The 22,036-nt window shown below is 36.2% G+C and overlaps 1 protein-coding gene across 4 annotated transcripts in view; it reads right to left on the bottom strand.

Annotated features, from left to right (window-relative positions):
• Nucleotides 1–22,036, bottom strand: part of PALS2 (protein associated with LIN7 2, MAGUK p55 family member) — a 113,032-nt gene that overhangs the window by 30,185 nt on the left and 60,811 nt on the right. For all 4 annotated transcript variants that reach the window (XM_061165512.1, XM_061165510.1, XM_061165511.1 and 1 more), the window contains 3 exons: nt 7,791–7,943; nt 2,012–2,164; nt 1,005–1,232 (listed from right to left, as the gene is read on the bottom strand). In XM_061165512.1, coding sequence (XP_061021495.1) covers nt 1,005–1,232; nt 2,012–2,164; nt 7,791–7,943 — 534 coding nt within the window. The remainder of the gene's footprint in view (nt 1–1,004; nt 1,233–2,011; nt 2,165–7,790; nt 7,944–22,036) is intronic.

Raw genomic sequence — 22,036 nt, forward strand, 5'->3', positions numbered from 1 at the left:
TAAGGTTTTTCTCATATCAGCTGTAGGTTACTGAAATGCTAGGGTCCAAAAATCACTGCACAAGGTGAGTTTAAGTCAAAAAGTTGGCTTAAAACTCAACATTTGAAAAACTAAGATCATGGCATCCAGTCCCATCACTTCATGACAAATAGATGGGGAAACAATGGAAACAGTGGGAGACTTTATTTTTGGAGGCTCCAAAATTACTGCAGATGGTAACTGCAGCCATGAAATTAAAAGATGCTTGCTCCTTGGAAGAAAAGCTATGACCAACCTAGACAGCATATTAAAAAGCAGAGACATGACTTTGCCAACAAAGGTCTGTCTAGTCAAAGCTGTGGTTTTTCCAGTAGTCATGTATGGATGTGAGAGTTGGACTATAAAGAAAGCTGAGCACCAAGGAATTGATGCTTTTGAACTGTGGTGTTGGAGAAGACTCTTGAGAGCCCCTTGGACTGCAAGGAGATCCAACCAGTTCATCCTAAAAGAGATCAGTTGGGTGTTCATTGGAAGGACTGATGTTGAAGCTGAAACTCTAATACTCTGGCCACCTGATATGAAGAACTGACTCGTTTGAAAAGACCCTGATTCTGGGAAAGATTGAAGGCAGGAGGAGAAGGGGATGAAAGAGGATGAGATGGCTGGATGGCATCACCAACTTGATGTACATGAGTTTGAGCAAGCTCCAGGAGCTGGTGACAGACAGGGAAGCCTGGCGTGCTGCAGTCCATGGGGTCGCAAAGAATCAGATGATACAACTGATGACTGAATTGAATAGAGGGTTCATGGCATTCACAGAGAGATTTCTCAAGTAAATTCCTTTTGAATAGTAAGATAATATTGTTTAAAAATTCCAAGAATTCACCAATGACAAAATAAGGCACTTTAGAACAATTAAACCAGACCATTTTTTCTCTTCTCTTAAGCAAAAAAGTAGCAACTGGTGGTTATATCCAACAGTGTGATTAAAGGAAAAAAGTATTAGCAAGAATTTTATTACTAACCTGCTGAGGAATAATGGTATCTCTATAGCTCGGTAAAATTTTCAGGGTGACACTTCCACTAATATTTTTCAGTAATTCTTGTAATTCCTTTGGGTTGTTCCCAACTTCATGGCCATTGACTTCTTTAATGATATCTCCCACATGAAGCAGACCCTGACGGTCTATCATCCCTCCATGGAGGATTCGGGCGATTACCAGATCATTATTTTCAACCCTAAATGTTACACCCTGAAGAAAATAAGGAATGGAATTACTCATTTCAGGTTGTTAGGAAGAAATCATAAATATTCATGAATATATATATAAGAAAACAATTCTAAAAATAAGTGAGTAAATCATTCCTACTTTTCCCACATTCACTCGTAACTCAATACTCCAGTCTCATGAAACCACGTACAACTGTGACAACATACACCATCCCTTAAAAAAGGGACTTCCATGGCAAGACTAACCTTGAAAATTAAACATTTTAGGCTGCGTTGCACAAGATATGAGGAAGCTCAAAGGAGCAAGCAATGCATTTGTGCGTTCTGATGGCCTCGTTCCTGGTGTTTTCTCTTCTCACTTCACTGTTCTCATAGTCAGAGCCCGGAAATGCCATCTTAGCACGAAACTATAAACATTACTTACCGAGTCCTACCAATGTCTTCAATTTTTAATAACAACGATCTTCTGTATTTTGCTACTATATATAATTAGCAAGCAACCTCAGTTCATTTCTTGAAAGGGTATAGGAAAAAAATAGTTATCCTCTGAAATGTTTTCTACTCATTGGCAAACTTCTCTCCTCTATTTCAGTTTAATTTTGGTTTAATTCTGCATGCTAAATCAAGTTGAGAGTATCACCTGTGTATTTTATACAGAGGCCAAAAAAGACCGATGAAACAAACACGAGTAAAGTTTTCATAATGATATAAATTATGGAAGAAAAAAATGAGATAGAGTAGTGACTCAGTCACAAGTATGTAAGATTTCAGATTTAAGAAGGCACTGACTGATCAACTCACCAGCGGTTCCCCAGCCCTTTTGTGAATACCAAGAATACGAATGGCATCTACTGGTAATAACTGATTATTGACAGAAGAATTATTCATTTCCGGGCTTGATGGAGGTGACTCGTAACACTTTGATGCCACAATATCATGGGCCTCCAAGAGTGACTAGAAGGATTCAAAACAGCCTGTGGTTATTGATTACAGATGGAATAAGTTATTAAAAGTAGCAGTTCATTACCCCATTAGAGTACTAAAAATTTCCAAGGCATTAATTGGTAATTTTTAGTCATTTCATGAAAATAGTATAAAAGACTGAAGAAAAATTACGAAGAAAAAAACTCACAAATTCATATATTAAGGATTATTCCTATAAATTATGGAAGCTACTTAAGTCACTAACCTGGGCTGCTTAGCTTTTACCCTGTACACTCTTCTCAGGCAATATTACCCATTCCTGTGACTTGAACCACTACTGAGGACTCTCTTGATCCAGATCTCTCATATATTAAAAACCTGCCCACAACTGGCCAAGAGTCATGATAATTTGAAAAATCAAAACAAAACAAAGGATTATATAGGATTGAAACAATGAATTAACGAAAACTCTGTTAAGTCCACAATGCTACTTAAAAAACAGGACTGAAAAAATCTCATTTGTTACCATTTGAGATTGCCCTTTTAAACAATTCTTTACTGTGAAAATTGGCAAAGGGAAGAAGCTGGCATTTCCCTAACTTTTCAGTCGGAAATGCATTGTAGGTTAACTAAACAGCTCAGCTGATGAGGAAAAACTCTATAAAAGAAGACCAGCTAAGAATGAGAGAACTTGAAAAACGTCATTTTGCAACCTCTAATGAAAATATTGAGTGAGGCAAGGATTATTAATTTGAGCTCATCACTAAGTAAATGGTTGAAAGGAAACAGCATTTGTATAATGCCAGAATAATAACATACTAGATTACTTTTTAGTGGAAAGGCTTTCAAGAGTAGGATTTGGCTGTCATTGCCCTTAATCAAGGGAATAATCTCAGCATCAAGAGTGATGGGGCAATGTACGGCTGAACCCCTTTGCTATTCACTTGAAACTATCACAACATTGTTAATTGGCTAGGACAGAGGAGCTACAGTCCATGGGGTCACAAAGACACAAAGACACAACCATGTGACTAACACACTCACCCCCCAATACAAAATTAAAAGTTTAAAAAAACAAAAATTTCAATTCAGAAAAAAAGAAGAGTGATGGGCCAACCAGATATTATACATCATCTGATGCAGATTAATTTATGTTGTATCACCTTACTTAAGATGCATCCTGAGTGCGAGCTAAGTTGCTTTAGTCATGTCTAACTCTTTGTGACCCTATGGACTGTAGACCGCCAAGGTTCTTCTGTCAGTGGGATTCTCCAGGCAAGAATACTGGAGTGGGTTGCTATGCCCTCCTCCAGGTGATCTTCCAGACCCAGCGATTGAACCTGTGTTTCTGAAGTGTTCTGCACTGCAGGTGGGTTCTTTACCACTAGTGCCACCTAGGAAGCCCAAGATGCATCCCAGTTTCAAATATAACTCAAGCCATCTTTTAGGTAAAACTTCCGTTTATAAGAAATAGGAGAGCTAAACAACACAGCAGGAAAGCACACAAGTAAATCCAAGGAGTGGATTCTGCAGGAAAATGGCCTGGCCTGGTCTCTCTAGTAGGTCAACATCATAATCAGGGGAGAAAGGGATGGTCTAACTAATGCCACATACGGACCTAATTTGAAAATTTGTACATATAAACCAGCTGTAAAGAGTATTATTGTGTAAAATGCACTGCAAGTTACAGAGGTCCACTGAAATGGAAAAGTGGAAGTCAATGGCTGAAAAAACAGTAAACTACAAAACAGCTTATGCAAAATGATTGCAGTCAGTAAAGAAAAAAATAGACATGTACATTTATGAATAGAAAAAATATGGAGAAATATGCACCATGGTAGTATAGTGGTGATTTGGGTAATAAAAATTTAATGTCTTAATTTCTGCATTTTTACTTGCTGCTATTTCACAAGTTTATATATTTATTAGACCTCATATAAATTTATGCATTAAATTTTATACTTACATAAAAAATATAGCATGCTTGCAAAGTTCTACCAGATGCATACTTCTAAGATACCACTAACTTAACATGGCCAGTTACTTTAACATAAGTATGCCCAAAACAGTCCTCCTAGAGTGTTCCTTATCTCAGTAGATGCCATCAATTATTTGTCAGAAATTCTGTCCTTATCAACTTCCCATACTTCTCTTCTGTGGCTGTCGCATGTAATCACTCACTAAGCCCTATTGATTTTACAGCTTAAAACTCGAAAATCCTCACATTTCCCACTATCTATGCTGCCATCACAACTTCTCACCTTGGCACAAAACCATATAGCTCCACAATCTGACCTCTCCCTGTTTAATAACCGCCTCCACCCCTATCCCTACCCAAGGTTTCCCAATGTCCTCCGGATAAAGTTCAAATATCTTAGTATGCATTTAAGGCCTCAATTAACTGGCCCCTGCATAATGGTGTCTCTGACATGTGTTTCTATTTTTTGTACTTAAGATATAGATTTATGTTGGAACCATCTCACTATGCATTTACATAATTTTTGCAGTAACACGGTTAGAGTCATGGAAAATCTTGAGGAAAAGCATAGGGGTGCTGCCATTTGATTTTTAATGTGAAGATTTGCAGTGACAAGCAGGTGACACTTTATTCTTCTATCTCATGACCATTTATTGGACAGTCCATTCTTTCTCCACTAAAATATCAGTTCAGTCGCTCAGTTGTGTCTGACTTTTTGGCGACCCCATGAATTGCAGCATGCCAGGCCTCCCTGTCCATCACCAACTCCCAGAGTTTACTCAAACTCATGCCCATCCAGTCGGTGATGCCATCCAGCCATCTCATTCTCCATCGTCCCCTTCTCCTCCTGCCCCCAATCCCTTCCAGCATCAGGGTCTTTTCCAATGAGTCAGTTCTTCGCATTAGGTGGCCAAAGTATTGGAGTTTCAGCTTCACCATCAGTCCTTCCAATGAACACCTAGAGCTTATCTCCTTAAGGATGGACTGGTTTGATCTCCTTGCTGTCCAAGGGACTCTCAAGAGTCTTCTCCAACACCACAGTTCAAAAGGATCAATCTTTCAGCGCTCAGCTTTCTTCACAGTCCAACTCTCACATCCATACATGACCACTGGAAAAACCATAGCCTTGACCAGATGGACCTTTGTTGGCAAAGGAATGTCTCTGCTTTTTAATATGCTATCTAGGTTAGTCATAACTTTCCTTCCAAGGAGTAAGCGTCTTTTAATTTCATGGCTGCAATCACCGTCTGCAGTGATTTTGGAACCCCCCAAAATAAACTCTGACACTGTTTCCACTGTCTCCCCATCTATTTCCCATGAGGTGATGGGACCAGATGCCATGATCTTAGTTTTCAGAATGTTAAGCTTTAAGCCAACTTTTTCACTCTCCTCTTTCACTTTCATCAAGAGGCTTTTTAGTTCCTTTTCACTTTCTGCCATAAGGGTGGTGTCATCTGCATATCTGAGGTTATTGATATTTCTCCCGGCAATCTTGATTCCAGCTTGTGCTTCTTCCAGCCCAGCGTTTCTCATGATGTACTCTGCATATAAGTTAAATAAGCAGGGTGACAATATACAGCCTTGACATACTCCTTTTCCTATTTGGAACCAGTCTGTTGTCCCATGTCCAGTTCTAACTGTGACTTCCTGACCTGCATACAGGTTTCTCAAGAGGCAGGTCAGGTGGTCTGTTATTTCCATTTCCTTCAGAATTTTCCAAAGTTTATTGTGATCCACAGAGTCGAAGGTTTTGGCATAGTCAATAAAGCAGAAATAGATGTTTTTCTGGAACTCTCTTGCTTTTTCGATGATCCAGCAGATATTGGCAATTGGATCTCTGGTTCCTCTGTCTTTTCTAAAACCAGCTTGAACATCTGGAAGTTCTCGGTTCACATATTGCTGAAGCCTGGCTTGGAGAATTTTGAGCATTACCTTACTAGCGTGTGAGATGAGTGCAACTGTGCAGTAGTTTGGACATTCTTTGGCATTGCCTTTCTTAGGGACTGGAATGAAAACAGACCTTTTCCAGTCCTGTGGCCACTGCTGAGTTTTCCAAATTTGCTGGCATACTGAGTGCAGCACTTTCACAGCATCATCTTTTAGGATTTGAAATAGCTCAATTGGAATTCCATCACATCCACTAGCTTTGTTCGTAGTGATGCTTTCCAAGGCCCACTTGACTTCCACATTCCAGGATGTCTGGCTCTAGGTGAGTGATCACACCATTGTGATTATCTGGGTCGTGAAGATCTTTTTTGTATAGTTCTTCTGTGTATTCTTGCCACCTCTTCTTAATATCTTCTGCTTCTGTTAGGTCCATACCATTTCTGTCCTTTATTGAGCCCATTTTTGCATGAAATATTCCCTTGGTATCTCTAATTTTTTTGAAGAGATCTCTAGTCTTTCCCATTCTGTTGTTTTCCTCTATTTTTTTGCATTGATTGCTGAGGAAGGCTTTCTTATCTCTCCTGGCTATTCTTTGGAACTCTGCATTCAAATGGGAATATCTTTCCTTTTTTCCTTTGCTTTTTGCTTCTCTTTGTTTCACAGCTATTTGAAAGACCTCCTCAGACAACCATTTTGCCTTTTGCATTTCTTTTCCATGGGGATGGTCTTGATCCCTGTCTCCTGTACAATGTCACGAACCTCTGTCCATAGTTCATCAGGCTCTCTGTCTATCAGATCTAGTCCCTTAAATCTATTTCTCACTTCCACTGTATAGTCATAAGGGATTTGATTTAGGTCATACCTGAAGGGTCTAGTGGTTTTCCCTACTTTCTTCAGTTTAAGTCTGAATTTGGCAATAAGGAGTTCATGATCTGAGCCAGAGTCAGCTCCCGGTCTTGTTTTTGCTGACTGTATAGAGCTTCTCCATCCTTGGCTGCAAAGAATATAATCAATCTGATTTCTGTGTTGACCATCTGGTGATGTCCATGTGTAGAGTCTCCTCTTGTGTGGTTGGAAGAGGGTGTTTGCTATGACCAGTGCGTTCTCTAGTGTCTCATAAATCAAGCTGCCATTTGTCTGAGGATGTATTTCTGGGGTTTCTCTTTTCTTCAGGTAATCTATTTTTCTAATACTGCCCCAATACCAAATTGTCTTAATTACAGATTTCTAAGAAATTTCCACTTTTCTTTCTCTCTTCTGAAACTGATTCATCTTTGATAAACTGATTAACTCTTCACCTACACAGACAAATGCTTAAATTGAATTTATTTTTTGTCCCTGTGGAAAGTATGTCATAGTTTCTATCCCCTACAGCTCTCTCATATTCTAAGGTCATCAGCCGCACCCCAGTCTTAGAAGCAATACTGAAAAGCCATATCACTAGTCACAAGAAGGGCTGGGAAATGGCGGTATTAAGGAAGAAAAATCCACTATCACTGCGAGAAAAATGTCCCAAGCATGTGGTCTGATGGTGAAGTAGGTTTGTTGTTATCGTTTTTAATTACACAAAGAAAAACCCACTCTAATGCATTTCTTTGACAGACACTGTACATCTATATAGTATGTGTATCTGTTTATGTATCATAAGCATATGAGGATATTAAAACATCTAAGTTGGAATTTGCAAAATATGGCCCTAAATCTTTTAAAAACTTCATCTTAAACAGAAACTACAACAAGAATATTTTGGGAATACAGGGGACTTGGAAAGAAGAGAATAGAGAAAGTTACCTGGAAGTGAGGCTCTTTGAGTATACCAACCAGTTCTGCCACATCTTCATCCACATTTATTAGAGGGCTGATATCTTCGAGAATTTCATTGACTAATTCCAAGTTGTTATCACTGACAGCTTCTAGTTTTGAATCTTCTAGCCTCTCATGAGCCTGAAAAAAATACCAGTATATTTTATATACTGTATATAACACACTGCTTTGCTCAGACTGTGGTCTTCTTCTTGAAAACTTTTGAAAGTTTTAAAAGATATTACTTGATGGTTTGATCTACTGAAATCAAATCTTTCAATCAGAGGTAATATACAGATTTCACAGTAAATGTTATCATGCAGTATGATAAACTTTGGCCTCTATTCCTACCCTAAAGATAATGGACAACTCATTTTTATAACTAAATTACGGAAAAACTGAATAGGCCAATGATAATTTTAAAAGTTTTTTAAATGTAGTATATTGCCTACCCAACAGAATTTCCTAATGACATTCTAGTTTAGGCTCAAATGATACTGTTTATGCTTTATTTTGGAGAAGGAAATGGCAACCCACTCCAATACTCTTGCCTGGAGAATCCCATGGACAGAGGAGCCTGGCAGGCTACAGTCCATGGAGTTGTAAGAGTTGGACATGACTTTAGTGGCTAAATGACTAAACCATACTTATTTGATGATTAAGCACAATAAAAATAAGGGCATAATCATGATATGGATTATCATTTAAAAAACAATGAAAATCATTTTGAGAACCCCATAATCCTAAAGTTACAATTTTCCATTTTGAAAATTCAGCAAAAAGGACAATTCAGGAAAGGCAACTCTTGAACTTTTCCACAGAAAACGAACCATCAATTACATTGTCATGGGAAATAAATAGTCCTAAATATTCTTTAACAGTGGCAGTAAAGCAGAGTTTTAAATTCAAACTCAGAATGAACACTGTAAACAGTCTGTATCTTTTGAGTGTTGTTTTTCTGATAAACAGTTGCTGTCTGATTTTGAAGACAAGTAAAGCATAATTTATTTGGCCTCATCTTGGGGCATGTGGGATCTTGTGTCCTTGACCTGGTATTGAACCTGCACTCACTGCATTGGAAGCACAGAGTTTTAGGGAAGTTCCCTGGTGGCTTAGGGGGTAAAGAATCTGCCGACAATGCAGGAGACTCAGGTTCAACCCCTGGGTCAGGAAGATCTCCTTGAGAAGGGAAGGGCTGCTCCAGGAGGAAGTGAAGTGAGTACTTCACTCCAGGAGGAAGTGAAGTGAGTACTCCAGTACTCTTGCCTGGAGAATTCTGTGGAGAGAGGAGCCTGGTGGGCAATAGTCCATGGAGTCACAAAATTGGACATGACTGAGCAACTAACATCTTACAGGAAAAGCATAATTATAAAGATTTAATTTATAAAATGAAACCTTGTAAGATGACAAGTTTTACACTTAAATATTAAGTTCTAGTTCTGTGAGTGAAGGAAAAAATTTCAAATTTCAAGTTGTTACAGTATTGTTTAAACGTTATCTGATACCTATAATACTGTACATGTTATTTCTACCATACAGAGTGGATCCTTCGGAATTCTAATACACCTTCTATTTCTTTTACTTTTAAATATTTTATTTAAAAAATCATTTCACACATATCAATGTAAAATTGTTAATGAGCTATCTCACATTCTTGGCTTTTGTATCTCATCTTCTAAATCATATACCTTCTAATTTTAAAAATGCATTTTTTTCATTTAAATATATTTTCCAGATAATTCACAACAATGACATAAATATAAGTGGAAGAGAGGGGCTATTAGCAACACTTTAAAGGAATACCTCCAACGAAGAAATTTTAAGTCATATGAAATAAACTGATAAGAAGAAATTATAATTTTTATGAAACAAAACTGTCAAAAAGACCATGTGTAATTTAAATAGAGCAATGAGTTTCTATTAGATTTAGATATGAAAAGTGTTAAGACGACTAGGGGATGCCACTAACAGCGTGAACAGGTAAATCTATAATTTTCTTAAAGCTAACAGAAGCCTGACAAAGAGATGATGATGAGACCATTTAACATATCATGGAATGATTATAACCACTAAGGAAAAAAAATAAAATAATATACACAACTACTTAGCTCTTATAAAACAAGCTGGAAATACTGTTTTTTACTTATGTATTCATTTATTCTTTGGCTGGGCTGGGTCTTATTGGTGCTATGCACATGCTTTCTTCAGTTGTAGAGAGTGGGGCTACTCTCTAGTTGCAAGGGTTTCTCACTGCGGTGGCCTCTCCTGTCGTGGAGCACGGGCTTCGGTATTGCGGCTTATGGGCTTCAGAGTGCAGGATCATCAGTTGTGGCACATGGGCTCAGGTGCCCTGTGGCATGTGGGATCCTCCCCAACTAGGGATCAAACTAGTGCCTCTCACACTGTAAGGTAAATCCTGAACCACTGGACCAGCAGGGAAACCCTTGCTAATTGTTTTAATATAAATATTTGTTGTTTAAAAAAAATCCAATTTAGCATGATTAACCTTGCAAATAGTCTTAATACTCTAACGATAGTATATGAAAGCTTAAAAAAAGGAAGAAAAGAACCTGAACATTTATTGAAGGTTTTTGTTTTGTGCCAGTAAATACATTCTAAGTTCAGTATCAGAGTGTGCATGTGTGTAGTCAGCTAAGGTAGGTATGTTGTTATCATCCTCACCTTATAGACACAGACCCTGATAATGCAAAATGAGATAAAGTGACTGCCTGAGTTCACACTACTTGTAAGCAGCTAAGTGAGGTCGTCCAACATCATCAAACTTGAGCTCTTACCTATTAAATCTTATTCAACTTTTTGATTATACAGTAGGCTACCCTATCATCATCTTACAGTTAATTATTTAATCTAAAATATTATACATTATTATCAATCATTTACAAGTGTGATATATGCTCTCACTGACTGCTGGTTGAGTTGTTGCTTCTTAGCATGGCTCCTTCGTGTAGATGTGCTAAATTATACTCCGATGGTTCAAGATGACCACCCACACTGTCCATCTCCATCCTCTTGCTCAAAGAGCTATAAGAATTACCTGTTGCTCCAGGGAACAGATGATGACTGGCTTAAAATTTTCAGGTACTAAAGCCAATATATTTTCTATAATATCCTATGTTACTTTTTGATTAAATTGAAGTCTTCAGGAAAAGTAGAGGAACAGGAAAGATCACAGGCTTGGAAACTCTAATACCTTTCCCTTCCTTTCTATCTTCACTGATCTTATTGCTCCTAAGCTGTGAGAGGACAGGAGGGAATGTGGAAAGACTACCCACAAGAGAGAAAGAGGAAGTCAAGTAGAAGGCAGAAGTGTGCTACAAAAACAAACATACCTGAAGGTGTCTGCCCATCAACCCTACAGATTGCTTCTATGGTAGGAAAAAAATGTCACTACACAACACATAAATCCTCAGAGAAAGAAAATGTTTCTAAGTGAAACTGCAGCTATAATTAATATAGAAAATCAATTTCTGAAATACAGTTGGGTTCAATTAATATAAACTTTAGTATTTCCAAGAAAGCAACTATAGGTCAATATTTGTTAACATGTAACTTTTTAAGTTCTTGTATAATGTGAAAGAAGTTGAGACCTCAAGTCAAAATTTATTTAGTAGCTTTCAAGAGGCAAGTCAGGGAAGCCTGGTGTGCTACAGTCCATGGGGTCACAAAGAGTCGGACGCAACTGAGCTGACTGACTGACTGAAGAGGCAAGTACCAACTTGAATTTAACTAATCAAGCAGGCTTCCCAGGTGGCGCTAGTGGTAAGAAACCCACCTGCCAATGCAGGAGACTTAAGAAATGTGGGTTTTATCCCTGAGTCGGGAAGATCCCTGGGAGGAGGAGATGGCAATCTACTCCAGCATTCCTGCCTGGAGAAGCTCATGGACAGAAGGGCCTAGAGGACTATAATCCATAGGATCACAAAGGGTCAGACACTACTGAAGTGATGCAGCTCACACAATCAAACAAAACGACAAAGGAAATACTGAAAACTTACCAGAGACAGAAATGAATCATATATGCTATTTGAATAAATGTGTCTTGTTTCCTTTAAGAAAAAGAATTATTAGAAATCTAACACAACTCAATAAAAATATATTTCTCCTGCCACAAGCACTTGGAAGAACATGCCATAACTGACTTTGTAGAATACCTGGAGTTGACACAAATATAGCCTAGCCCTCTTGTATGTCTAGTTCTAAGAATCCTATTCAACACTGCACCTTAGAAAAATGAACTGCAGGGAAGAAAGAGTTCTTTCAAAACTTCCGGGTATTTTGTGCAAGCACAGTTCATCCATGCTGGTAAACAAAATTTTTAACAAAAGTTGTGCACTGTACGTAAAGTGACAAATGCTATTATCTAGTAACGATAATGTTATAATTATTATGTGTAGTAACCTTATCTTTCTCCCTTAAAAACAAAAATACTATATATTGTTTCTTTTTAGAACATGGCTAAATATACAGTAGTTGCTAATTAGGTACTTCTTTAAAAAGCGATTAAATAAATAGGAGATAAGAGTGACTGTGGCCAACAGACATCTTTTATTCTAGAGATTTTTGATCTAAGACAACAGCAATCCACAAATAATTAAAAATTGGTAAAAAAATTTGAGCAGAAAGTAGAAATGAGACAAAAGAGAATGGAGAATTCAATTTTTACTTTGCTACTACATACATGTCAAAAAAGGTGAGATATGTTTTGTTGAAAAAATGCATGAAATAAGTATAACTAAATTAGAATTGAATTATTTAATGAGTAAAGAATTTGTCATCTAGTGAACCAAAAAAAGCTCAAATTCTTAGATTAGATAAACTGTATCTCTAGGTACTCAGGGAGTTGAGCCACTCTTAGAGATACCTGTAGAATTAGGAGAACCAAACAGATGTCAAAAAACTAAAAATGAGAATCTTTACAAAAAATATTCACAAAAAAGGAAATTCAAATACTTCTTAAACATATGAAAAGATACACAATCTCCTTCATAAGAGAAATGCAACTAAAACTATGCTGAAATATTAATTTCTTTATGAGACTGGCAAAGATAAAATTCTAGTAATATACTATGTTGTTGAGAGTACGTCAGAAGACACTTACACATTTTTTTTTCTGGTGGGAGCACACTAGTGAGCAGTATGACTATAGCAACCAAAATCACACAATTCTTTTAACATTTATCCTAGAGATATACATACAGGTGTAAAATAACATGTAGCAAGACTGCATATTAAAGCATGACTTATAAGTAAAAAAGCCACCTAAATATTTACCAGAAGTTTGACTAAAATTTTTTTGATATACTCAATACAATGGAATATCATGCTACCTTTAAAGAGTACAAAGGTTCTTTGTAGATATTGATATGAATATGTAAAAAAAAAAGTCAAGGTTTAGAACACAGAATACAGACCCACAGGTACTATTATATTCAATAGTGAATATTATTGTATTTAACAGGTAGTTTTCCCCTAAGATTGGAAACAAGAAAGTCTTCTCTCATCACTGTATTCAACATTTGTACTCAATCTCCTAGACATGACAATTAGTGATCGGGGTGAGGAATACATGTAAATCCATGGCTGATTCATGTCAATGTATGACAAAAACCACTACAATATTGTAAAGTAATTAACCTCCAACTAATAAAAATAAATGAAAAAAAAAAAAGAATGTATATGTATATGTTTAACTGAGTCCCTCTGTTGTACAGCAGAAATTAACACAACACTGTAAATCAATTATAATTCAATTAAAATAAATAAAAAGGCCAATGAAGAATGTTCCAAAAAAAGAAATAAAAGGCATTCAGATTATAAAGAAAGAAGTAAAACTATCTTTATTCATAGATTTGTATTAAGAAAATCCTAAGGAATCCACTGAAAAACTATTGGAACCAATATACAAGTTAAGCAAGATTGCAGGATAGAAGATTAATGTACAACAATCAATATACTATATACTAAAAATGAACAATCTGAAAAGAAAATTAAGAAAATAATTCCATTCACAATAGCAGTGAAAAGAGTAAAATACTTAAGGTAATTTTAATGAAAGTGAAAACTCATACTCTGAAAACTATAAAACATTGTTGAAAGAAATAAAGATTTAAATGAAAAATCACTTCATGATCATGGATCTAAAAACTTTGTGCTGTTAAGATGGTAATACTCCCTTAGAATAATCAATACAATGTCTACTGGAATCCCAGAAGAGTTCTTTGTAGAAACTGACATACTGATTCTAAAATTTGTATGGAATTGCAAGGCACCCAGAACAGCCAAAACAATTCTGAAAAAGAATAAAGTAGAAGATTCACATTTTCTGATTTCAAAACTTACTACCAAGCTACAGTAATCAAAACAGTGTGGTACTGTCTTAAAGACAGACATACAGAGCAATGAGATAGAAGAGAGTCCAGAAATAAATGCTCACATGTACAGTCCAATAATTTTTGACAAGGGTGGCAAACACAGCTGGGAAAACTGGATATTCACACATAAAAGAATGAAAATGGATCACTATCTAACACTATATGAAACAACTTGAAAATGGATCAAAGACCTAAACCTAAGACCTAAAACTGTAAAACTATGAGAAGAAAACAAAACAGAGTCAAAGCTTCATAACACTGTAAATGGCAATTTGTTGGCTATGACACCAAAGGCATAGGCAACAGAAAAAAAAAAATAGGTAAAAGTATTTCTTGAGAATTAAAAAAAAAACAAAAAACAACAACAAAAAAACTATGCACCAAAAGATAATATCAAGACTAAACAGGTAACCAACCAAATAGGAAAAATATTTGCAAACCACATATCTCATAAGGAATTAATAGCTAAGATGTATATGTAAAACTCCCAATATTCAACACACACAAAAACAACTTGATTCAAAAAATGGGCAAAGAATCTAAATAAACATTTCCCCATAGATATACAAATGGCCAATAAGCACATGAAAAACAATCAGTGAGGGCTTCCCTTGTGGCTCAGCTGGTAAAGAATCCACCTGTAATGCGGGAGAACTGGGTTCGATCCCTGGTTTGGGGAGATCCCCTGGAGAAGGGAAAGGCTGCTCACTCCAGTATAATGGCCTAGAGAATTCCATGGACTGTATAGTCCATGGGGTCACAAAGATTCAGACATGACTGAATGAAAAAAAAAGAAAAACAATCAGTGAGCCTAAAGATATGCCAATAGAAACCTCTCACACTGAAATCAAAGATAAAAAAGGAATGACACAAATGGAATAGAACAAATCTAAGGACTGTGGGACAACTACAGGAAGATGTAACACACATATAAGGGGAAGAGCATACAAAGAGAAACAGAAGAATACTTGAGGCTATAATGACAGAATTTTAAAAAATTAATGATAGACACCAAACTACAGATCCAGCAATATGAGAGATCATCAAACAATCATATTCAAAGTGCAAAAATCAAAGACAGAGAGAAAAGTTTGAAAGAAACTGGAGGAAAAATATTCTTACCTATGGAGGAGCAAGGATAAGAATTACACAGGACTTTTCTAGAAATCAAGGAAGCAAGAAGAGAGTGTAGTGAAATACTTAAAGTATAGAAAGAAAAAATCCTATCAACCTAGAATTATAGGTACACAGTCAAACTATCCTTCAAAAATGAAGTTTTTTGAAGGAGAAATAAAGACTCTGTCTGACAAAGACTGGGAATTTATTGCTAATAGACCAGCCTTGAAAATAACATTAAAAGAGGTTCTTCAGAAAGAGGAAAATAATATATGTCCAAAAACCAGATCTCCATTAAGAAAAAAAAAAAAAAGGCATTAAAGAAAAAATAAATGAAAGTAAAATAAAATCTAAAAAAAATTCTTAATCTAATAGATTAACTCTTCAAAATTAATAGCAACAATGTGTTTGGTGGTTATAGCTTATGGATAAATGAAATGACTGACAGCTATGTTATAAGGGAGAAATTGGAAATACTCTTATAAGATAGTTACTTCATGTGCAGTAATACAGTGAAGTAAAATAGGGGAAATGGACTGAGATTAGTTGTAAATCTTTATTTTAAAATCAAGGGGAAACCACTAAAAATAAATATATAAAAAGGAGAAAAAATGAAATCATAAAATGCTTAATTAAAACAGATGGCAGAAAATGAATAGAAGACCAAACAATAAGTAAAGAAGACTTACGTATCTTGCTGTCTATAAAAAAAAAAAAGACCACTTTAAATGTAAAAATAGATGTAGATTGTACAGTAGTTTGAACATTCTTTGGCATTGCCCTTCTTTGGGACTGGAATGAAAACTGACCTTTCCCAGTTCTATGGCCACTGCTGAGTTTTCCAAATTTGCTGGCATATTGAGTCCAGTACTTTAACAGCATTACCTTTCAGGATTCAAAATAGCTCAGCCGGAATTCCATCACCTACACTAGCTTTGTTCGCCGTAATGCTCCCTAAAGCCCACTTGACTTTACACTCCAGGAATGACTGGCTCAGGTGAGTGACTACATCATCATGGTTTTCTGAGTCATTAAGACCTTATTGTACAGTTCTTCTGTGTATTCTTGCCAACTCTTTTTAGTCCCTCTGCTTCTATGAGGTCCTTGCCATTTCTGTCCTTTATTGTGCCCATCTTTGCATGACACGTTCCCCTGGTACCTCTAATTTTCTTGAAGAGATCTCTAGTCATTCCCATTCTATTTCTTCCTCTATTTCTTTGCACTGATCACTGAGGAAGGCTTTCTTATCTCTCCTTACTAGTCTTTGGAAATCTGCATTCAGTAGGATATGTCTATCCCTTTCTTCTTTGCCTTTCACTTCTCTTCTTTATTCAGCTCTTTGTAAGGCCTTCTCAGATAATCATTTTGCCTTTTTGCATTTCTTTTCCTTTGAGGTGGTTTTGGTCACTGCCTACTGTACAATATTATGAACCTCCATCCACAGTTCTTCAGGCACTGGATCAGATCTTATCCCTTGAATCTATTTGTCACTTTGACCGTATAATCATAAGGATTTGATTTAGGTCATACCTGAATAGCTGAGTGGTTTTCCCTACTTTCTTCAATTTAAGTCTGAATTTTGCAATAAGAAACTCATGATCTGAGCCACAGTCAGTTCCAGGTGTTGCTTTTGCTAACTGTATGGAGCATCTCCATTTTTGACTGCAAAGAATATAATCAATCTGATTTCTATATTGACCATCTGGTGATGTCCATGTGAAGAGTCATCTCTTCTGTTGTTGGGAAATGGTGTTTGCTATGCCAAACAATGTTTAAAATACAGCACAGCTGCACTCATTTCACATGCCAGCAAGGTAATGTTCAAAATCATTCAAGCTAGGCTTCAAGAATATGTGAACTGAGAACTTCCAGAGGTACAAGCTGGATTTAGAAAAGGCAGAGGAAGCAGAGATCAAACTGCCAACTTCCGCTAGATCATAGAAAAAGCAAGAGAATTCCAGAAAAACATCAACTTTGCTTCACTGACTATGTAAAGCCTTTGACTGCTTGGATCACAATAAACTGTGGAAAATTCTTAAACAGAGATGAATGAATACCAGATGACTTTACCTGCCTCCTGAAAAACCTGTATGTAGGTCAAGAAGCAACAGTTAGAACTGGACATAGAACAAAGGACCAGTTCAAAATTGAGAAAGGAGTATGTCAAGGCTCTATATTGTCACCCTGCTTATTTAACTTATATGCAGAGTACATCATGAGAAATACCGGGCTGGATGAATCACAAGCTGGAATCAAGATTGCCAGGAGAAATAGCAACAACCTCAGATATTCAGATGATACTACCTAACGGCAGAAAGTGAGGAGGAACTAAACAGCCTCTTGATAAAGGTAAAAGAGGAGAGTGAAAAAGCTGGTTTAAAACTCACTACTCAAAAATGAAGATCATGACATCCAGTCCCATCACTTCATGGCAGATAGATGGGGAAAAAATGAAAAGAGTGGCAGATTTTACTTTCTTGGGCTTCAAAATCACTGCAAACGGTGACTGCAGCCATGATATTAAAAGACACTCATTCCTTGGAAGAAAACCTAGACTGAAACATCACTTTGATGACAAAGGTTCATGGAGTTAAAGCTATGGTTTTTCCAGTAGTCATGTACGGATGTGAGAGTTGGATCATAAAGAAGGTTGAGCACCAAAGAATTGATGCTTTTGAAATGTGGTGCTGGAGAAGACTCTTAAGAGTCCCTTGGACTGCAAGGAGATTAAACCAGTCAATGCTAAAGGAATCAATTCCGAGTATTCATTAAAGGACTGATGCTGAAGTTCTAATACTTTAGCCACCTGATGGGAAGAGCTGACTCAATGGAACAGACTCCGATGCTGGGAAAGACCAAGGGCAGGAAGAGAAGGGGACGACGGAGGGTGAGATGGTTGGATGGCACCACCAACTCAATAGACATGAGTCTGAGCAAACTCTGGGTGAAGGATAGGGAAGCCTGGCATGCTATAGTCCACGGGGTCACAAAGAGTTGGACACAGCTTAGCAACTCAACAACCACAGGTAGATTAAAAGTAAAATAATGGGAAGGATATACCATGCTAACATTAATCAAAAGAAAGCTGGGGTAGCTATAATAATTTTAGACCATCTTCAGAACAGGGAAAATGATCAGGAACAAACATTCAGTTCAGTACAGTCAGTTGTGTCTGACTCTTTGTGACCCTTTGTAGCACACCAGGCTTCCCTGCCCATCACCAGTCTCGTAGCTTGCTCAAACTCATGTCCATCAAATTGATGATGCCATCCAACCATCTCATACTCTGTTGTCCCCCTTTCCTCCTGCCTTCAATCGTTCCCAGAATCAGGGTCTTTTCCAGTGAGTCAGCTCTCTGCATCAGGTGGCCAAAGTATTGGAGCTTCAGCATCAGTCCTTCCAATGAATATTTAGGACTGATTTCCTTTAGGAACAGACATTACATAATAATAAGGACACAACAATCCATAATGTAAATGCTCCTAACAGTAGAGCATCAAAATATGTGGAGCAAAATGTGATAGAACTTCAATATGAAACAGATTAGTCCACTATTGTAGCTGGACTAATACTCCTCTAAGATCAAGCAGGCAGAAAATAAGTAAGGACAGAGTTGAACTGAACAAAAATATGAATCAATTTCATCCAACAGCAGAGTGCACATTCTTCTCAAGTTCACAGAAAACTTTCACCAAGCTAGAACACAGCATGGGCCATAAAACACACCTGAACAAGTTTATAAGAATAAAGAGCATATAAAGTATAATAAAAATTCCACCTACATTTGTTGGAGACCCATCAACACACTTCTAAATAAGACATGGGGCAAAGACAAAATCTCAAGAAAAATTTTAAAAAAAATCTGAACTAAATAAAAATGAAAATACAACTTATAAAATGTATGGGCTGCAGTGAAAGCCGTATTTAAAGGGAAACTTATAGCACTGGATGCATATTTAGAAAAGAATAAAGATCTAAAATAAATAATCTAAAAGCTTCCACCTTAGGAAACTCAAAAGATCAAATTAAATACAAACTAAATAAAAGAAATAATAAAGTACTGAGCAGAAATAAATGAAATTGAAAACACAAAGTCAAAGAAACCAAAAGCAGGTTCTTTGAAAAAAGTGAATTGATAAACTTCTTACCAGCTTAACTAAGAAAAAAGAGAAGATATGAATTTACTAATATCAGAAATGAAAGAGCCCATTACTACTAATGTCATGTATAATAAAGGAATGGTTGGACAATCCATGCACATAAATTTGATGACCTAAGTGAAATGGAACAATTCCTTGAAAAACATAATTCACCAAACTCACAAAAGGAGATACGGATAATCTGAGTAGCCCTATATCTGTTAAAAAAATTAAATTAATAATAATAACCTTCCAAAATCACCAGGTCCAGATGTGTTCACTGGTAAATTCTACCAAATATTTAAAGAAGAAATTATACCATTTTTTAAGTCTCTTACAGAAGGCAAAGGAAACACTTCCTAACTCTATCTATAAAGGCCAGCATTACTCTAATACCAAAACCAGAAAAAGATATTACATGTTATTATACATCTGTCAAAACCCATAGAATGTACAACAGAAAGACTGAACCCTAAAGTACACTATGGACATTAGCTAATAAGGTTTAAAATTTATGGAAAAATTGAGCAGAAAACACAGAGAATTCCCATATATCTGCTCTCCTATCCCTAGTTTCCTTTAGTCACATCTGATATCAACACGGTAAATGCTATAATTAATGAGCCAGTACTGATATACCATTATTAATTAAAGCCTATAGTTTATTTATTATGGTTCTTGTACAATTCCAACGGTTTTGACAAATGCATAAAGTCACTGATACACCTTAATAGTATCATACAGAATAGCTTCACTGCCCTAAAAATGTCCTGTGTGCCACCAATCCACCCCTTCTTTGTATCCCCCAAATTCTGGCAAGTACTGACTTTTTTTGGTGCTGTCTCTATAGGTTTTGCTTTTTACAGAATGTCATATGATTGGAATCATACAGTGTATAGCCTTTCAGACTGGCTCCTTTTACCTAGTAAAAAGCGTTTAAGGTTACTTCATGGCTTTGTAATTCATTTCTTTTTATTCCTGAGTAATATTCCATTGTATGGATGTACCACACTTTGTTTATCCACACACCTACTGAAGGGCATCTTGGCTGCTTCCAAGTTTTGTCACTTATGAATAAAGCCATTACAAACATTCATGTGTAGGTTTCTGTGTGGACACAAATTAACAGTTCACTTGGGTAAATGTCAAGGAGCACAATCACTGGATTATGTGGTAACACAATGCTTAGCTTTGTAAGAAATTGCCAGTCTATCTTCCAAAGTAGTTGTACCATTTTGCATTACTGGTACCATACCAGCGATAAATGAGCAGCTTTCTTTTTAGGATATATGTTCTGCAAATATTTTCTTCTAGTCTGTAATGCACCTTATTTTTTTTAATGGTGTCTTTTTCAGGGGAAATCTAATTAATCAAAGTTTTCATTATGCCTCATGCTTTTTATGTCTTATCTAAGAATCTAAAGTCACAAAGTTTTTTTTCCTTATGTGTTCTTTTAGAATTTTTTAGTCTTCGCTCTTACTTTTAAAGCTGTGATCTATTTTTAGCTAATTTTAGGATACAGAGTGGGGGGAAAAGGTTTTTTTTTAACATATGAATATTCAACTGTTTCAGTGACATTTATTGAAAAAACTATTATTTCTTCACTGAATTATCATGGTGCAAAAAGTCAGTTGGCTACACATGTGGTAGTCTCTTTTTGGACTCTATTCTGTGCTGTTGATCTATACATTGATACTCCATTGTCTTTATTACTACAGGGTCACAATAATCCTTGAAATCCTTCCAGGTTGTGGAGGCATCAAATTTTGTACTTTTCCAAATTGTCTGGTCTCGGCCCATTATAAATTTCAGTATCCACAGTAGAAATTTTGGCTGGGATTATATTGAAACTTCAGCTCAGTCTGCAAAGAATTAACATTGTAAGATTATTGAGTCTTCCAATTCCTTTATTTATGTAAGTATACATGTATACCTTTAAGCAATGCCTTTTTGTTTCCAGTTTATAGGTCTTACACATATTTAAAAAAATTTATTCCTATTACATTAAATTACTATTTCCAATTTGTTCATTGCTACCATATAAAAATACAATTGATTTACATAGAGTGGTTTTTTATCTTGTGTTCCTGTTAAATTCATTTATTAGTTCTACAGGGCTTTTTTAAAACCCCCTTCTGGTAGATTCTTAGGATTTTTGACATAGATGGTCATATCATCCTTAAATGATGACAGTTAATTTTTTCTTCAATCAGTATACCCTTTTTTTTTTTTCTTGTCTTTTTGCACTAGCGAAGACTCATAGTACCAAGCTGAACAGAAGTGATAAAAGTTGAATAGAAGTGATCTTAGAAAGAAGGCACTGTCTTCCACCATGAAGGACGATGTTAACCGTGGGATTTAAATAGATGCCCTTCATGAGGTTGAGGCACTTCTAAGTTTGTTGAGTTGTTGTTATGAGGAATGGATGTTCAATTCCACAAAACGCTTTTCCTGCAACTATGAATATAATCATATGATTTTTCTTATCACATCATTAAAATGGTGACATTTTATTAATTTTCAAGTGTGAAGGAAGCTCTTATTTTTAAGACAAAAGTCACTTGGTAATGAGGTATTACACCCTTTT

This window comes from Dama dama, chromosome 18 (genome assembly GCF_033118175.1).
Source record: "Dama dama isolate Ldn47 chromosome 18, ASM3311817v1, whole genome shotgun sequence".
In the NCBI taxonomy this organism is placed as follows: domain Eukaryota; kingdom Metazoa; phylum Chordata; class Mammalia; order Artiodactyla; family Cervidae; genus Dama; species Dama dama.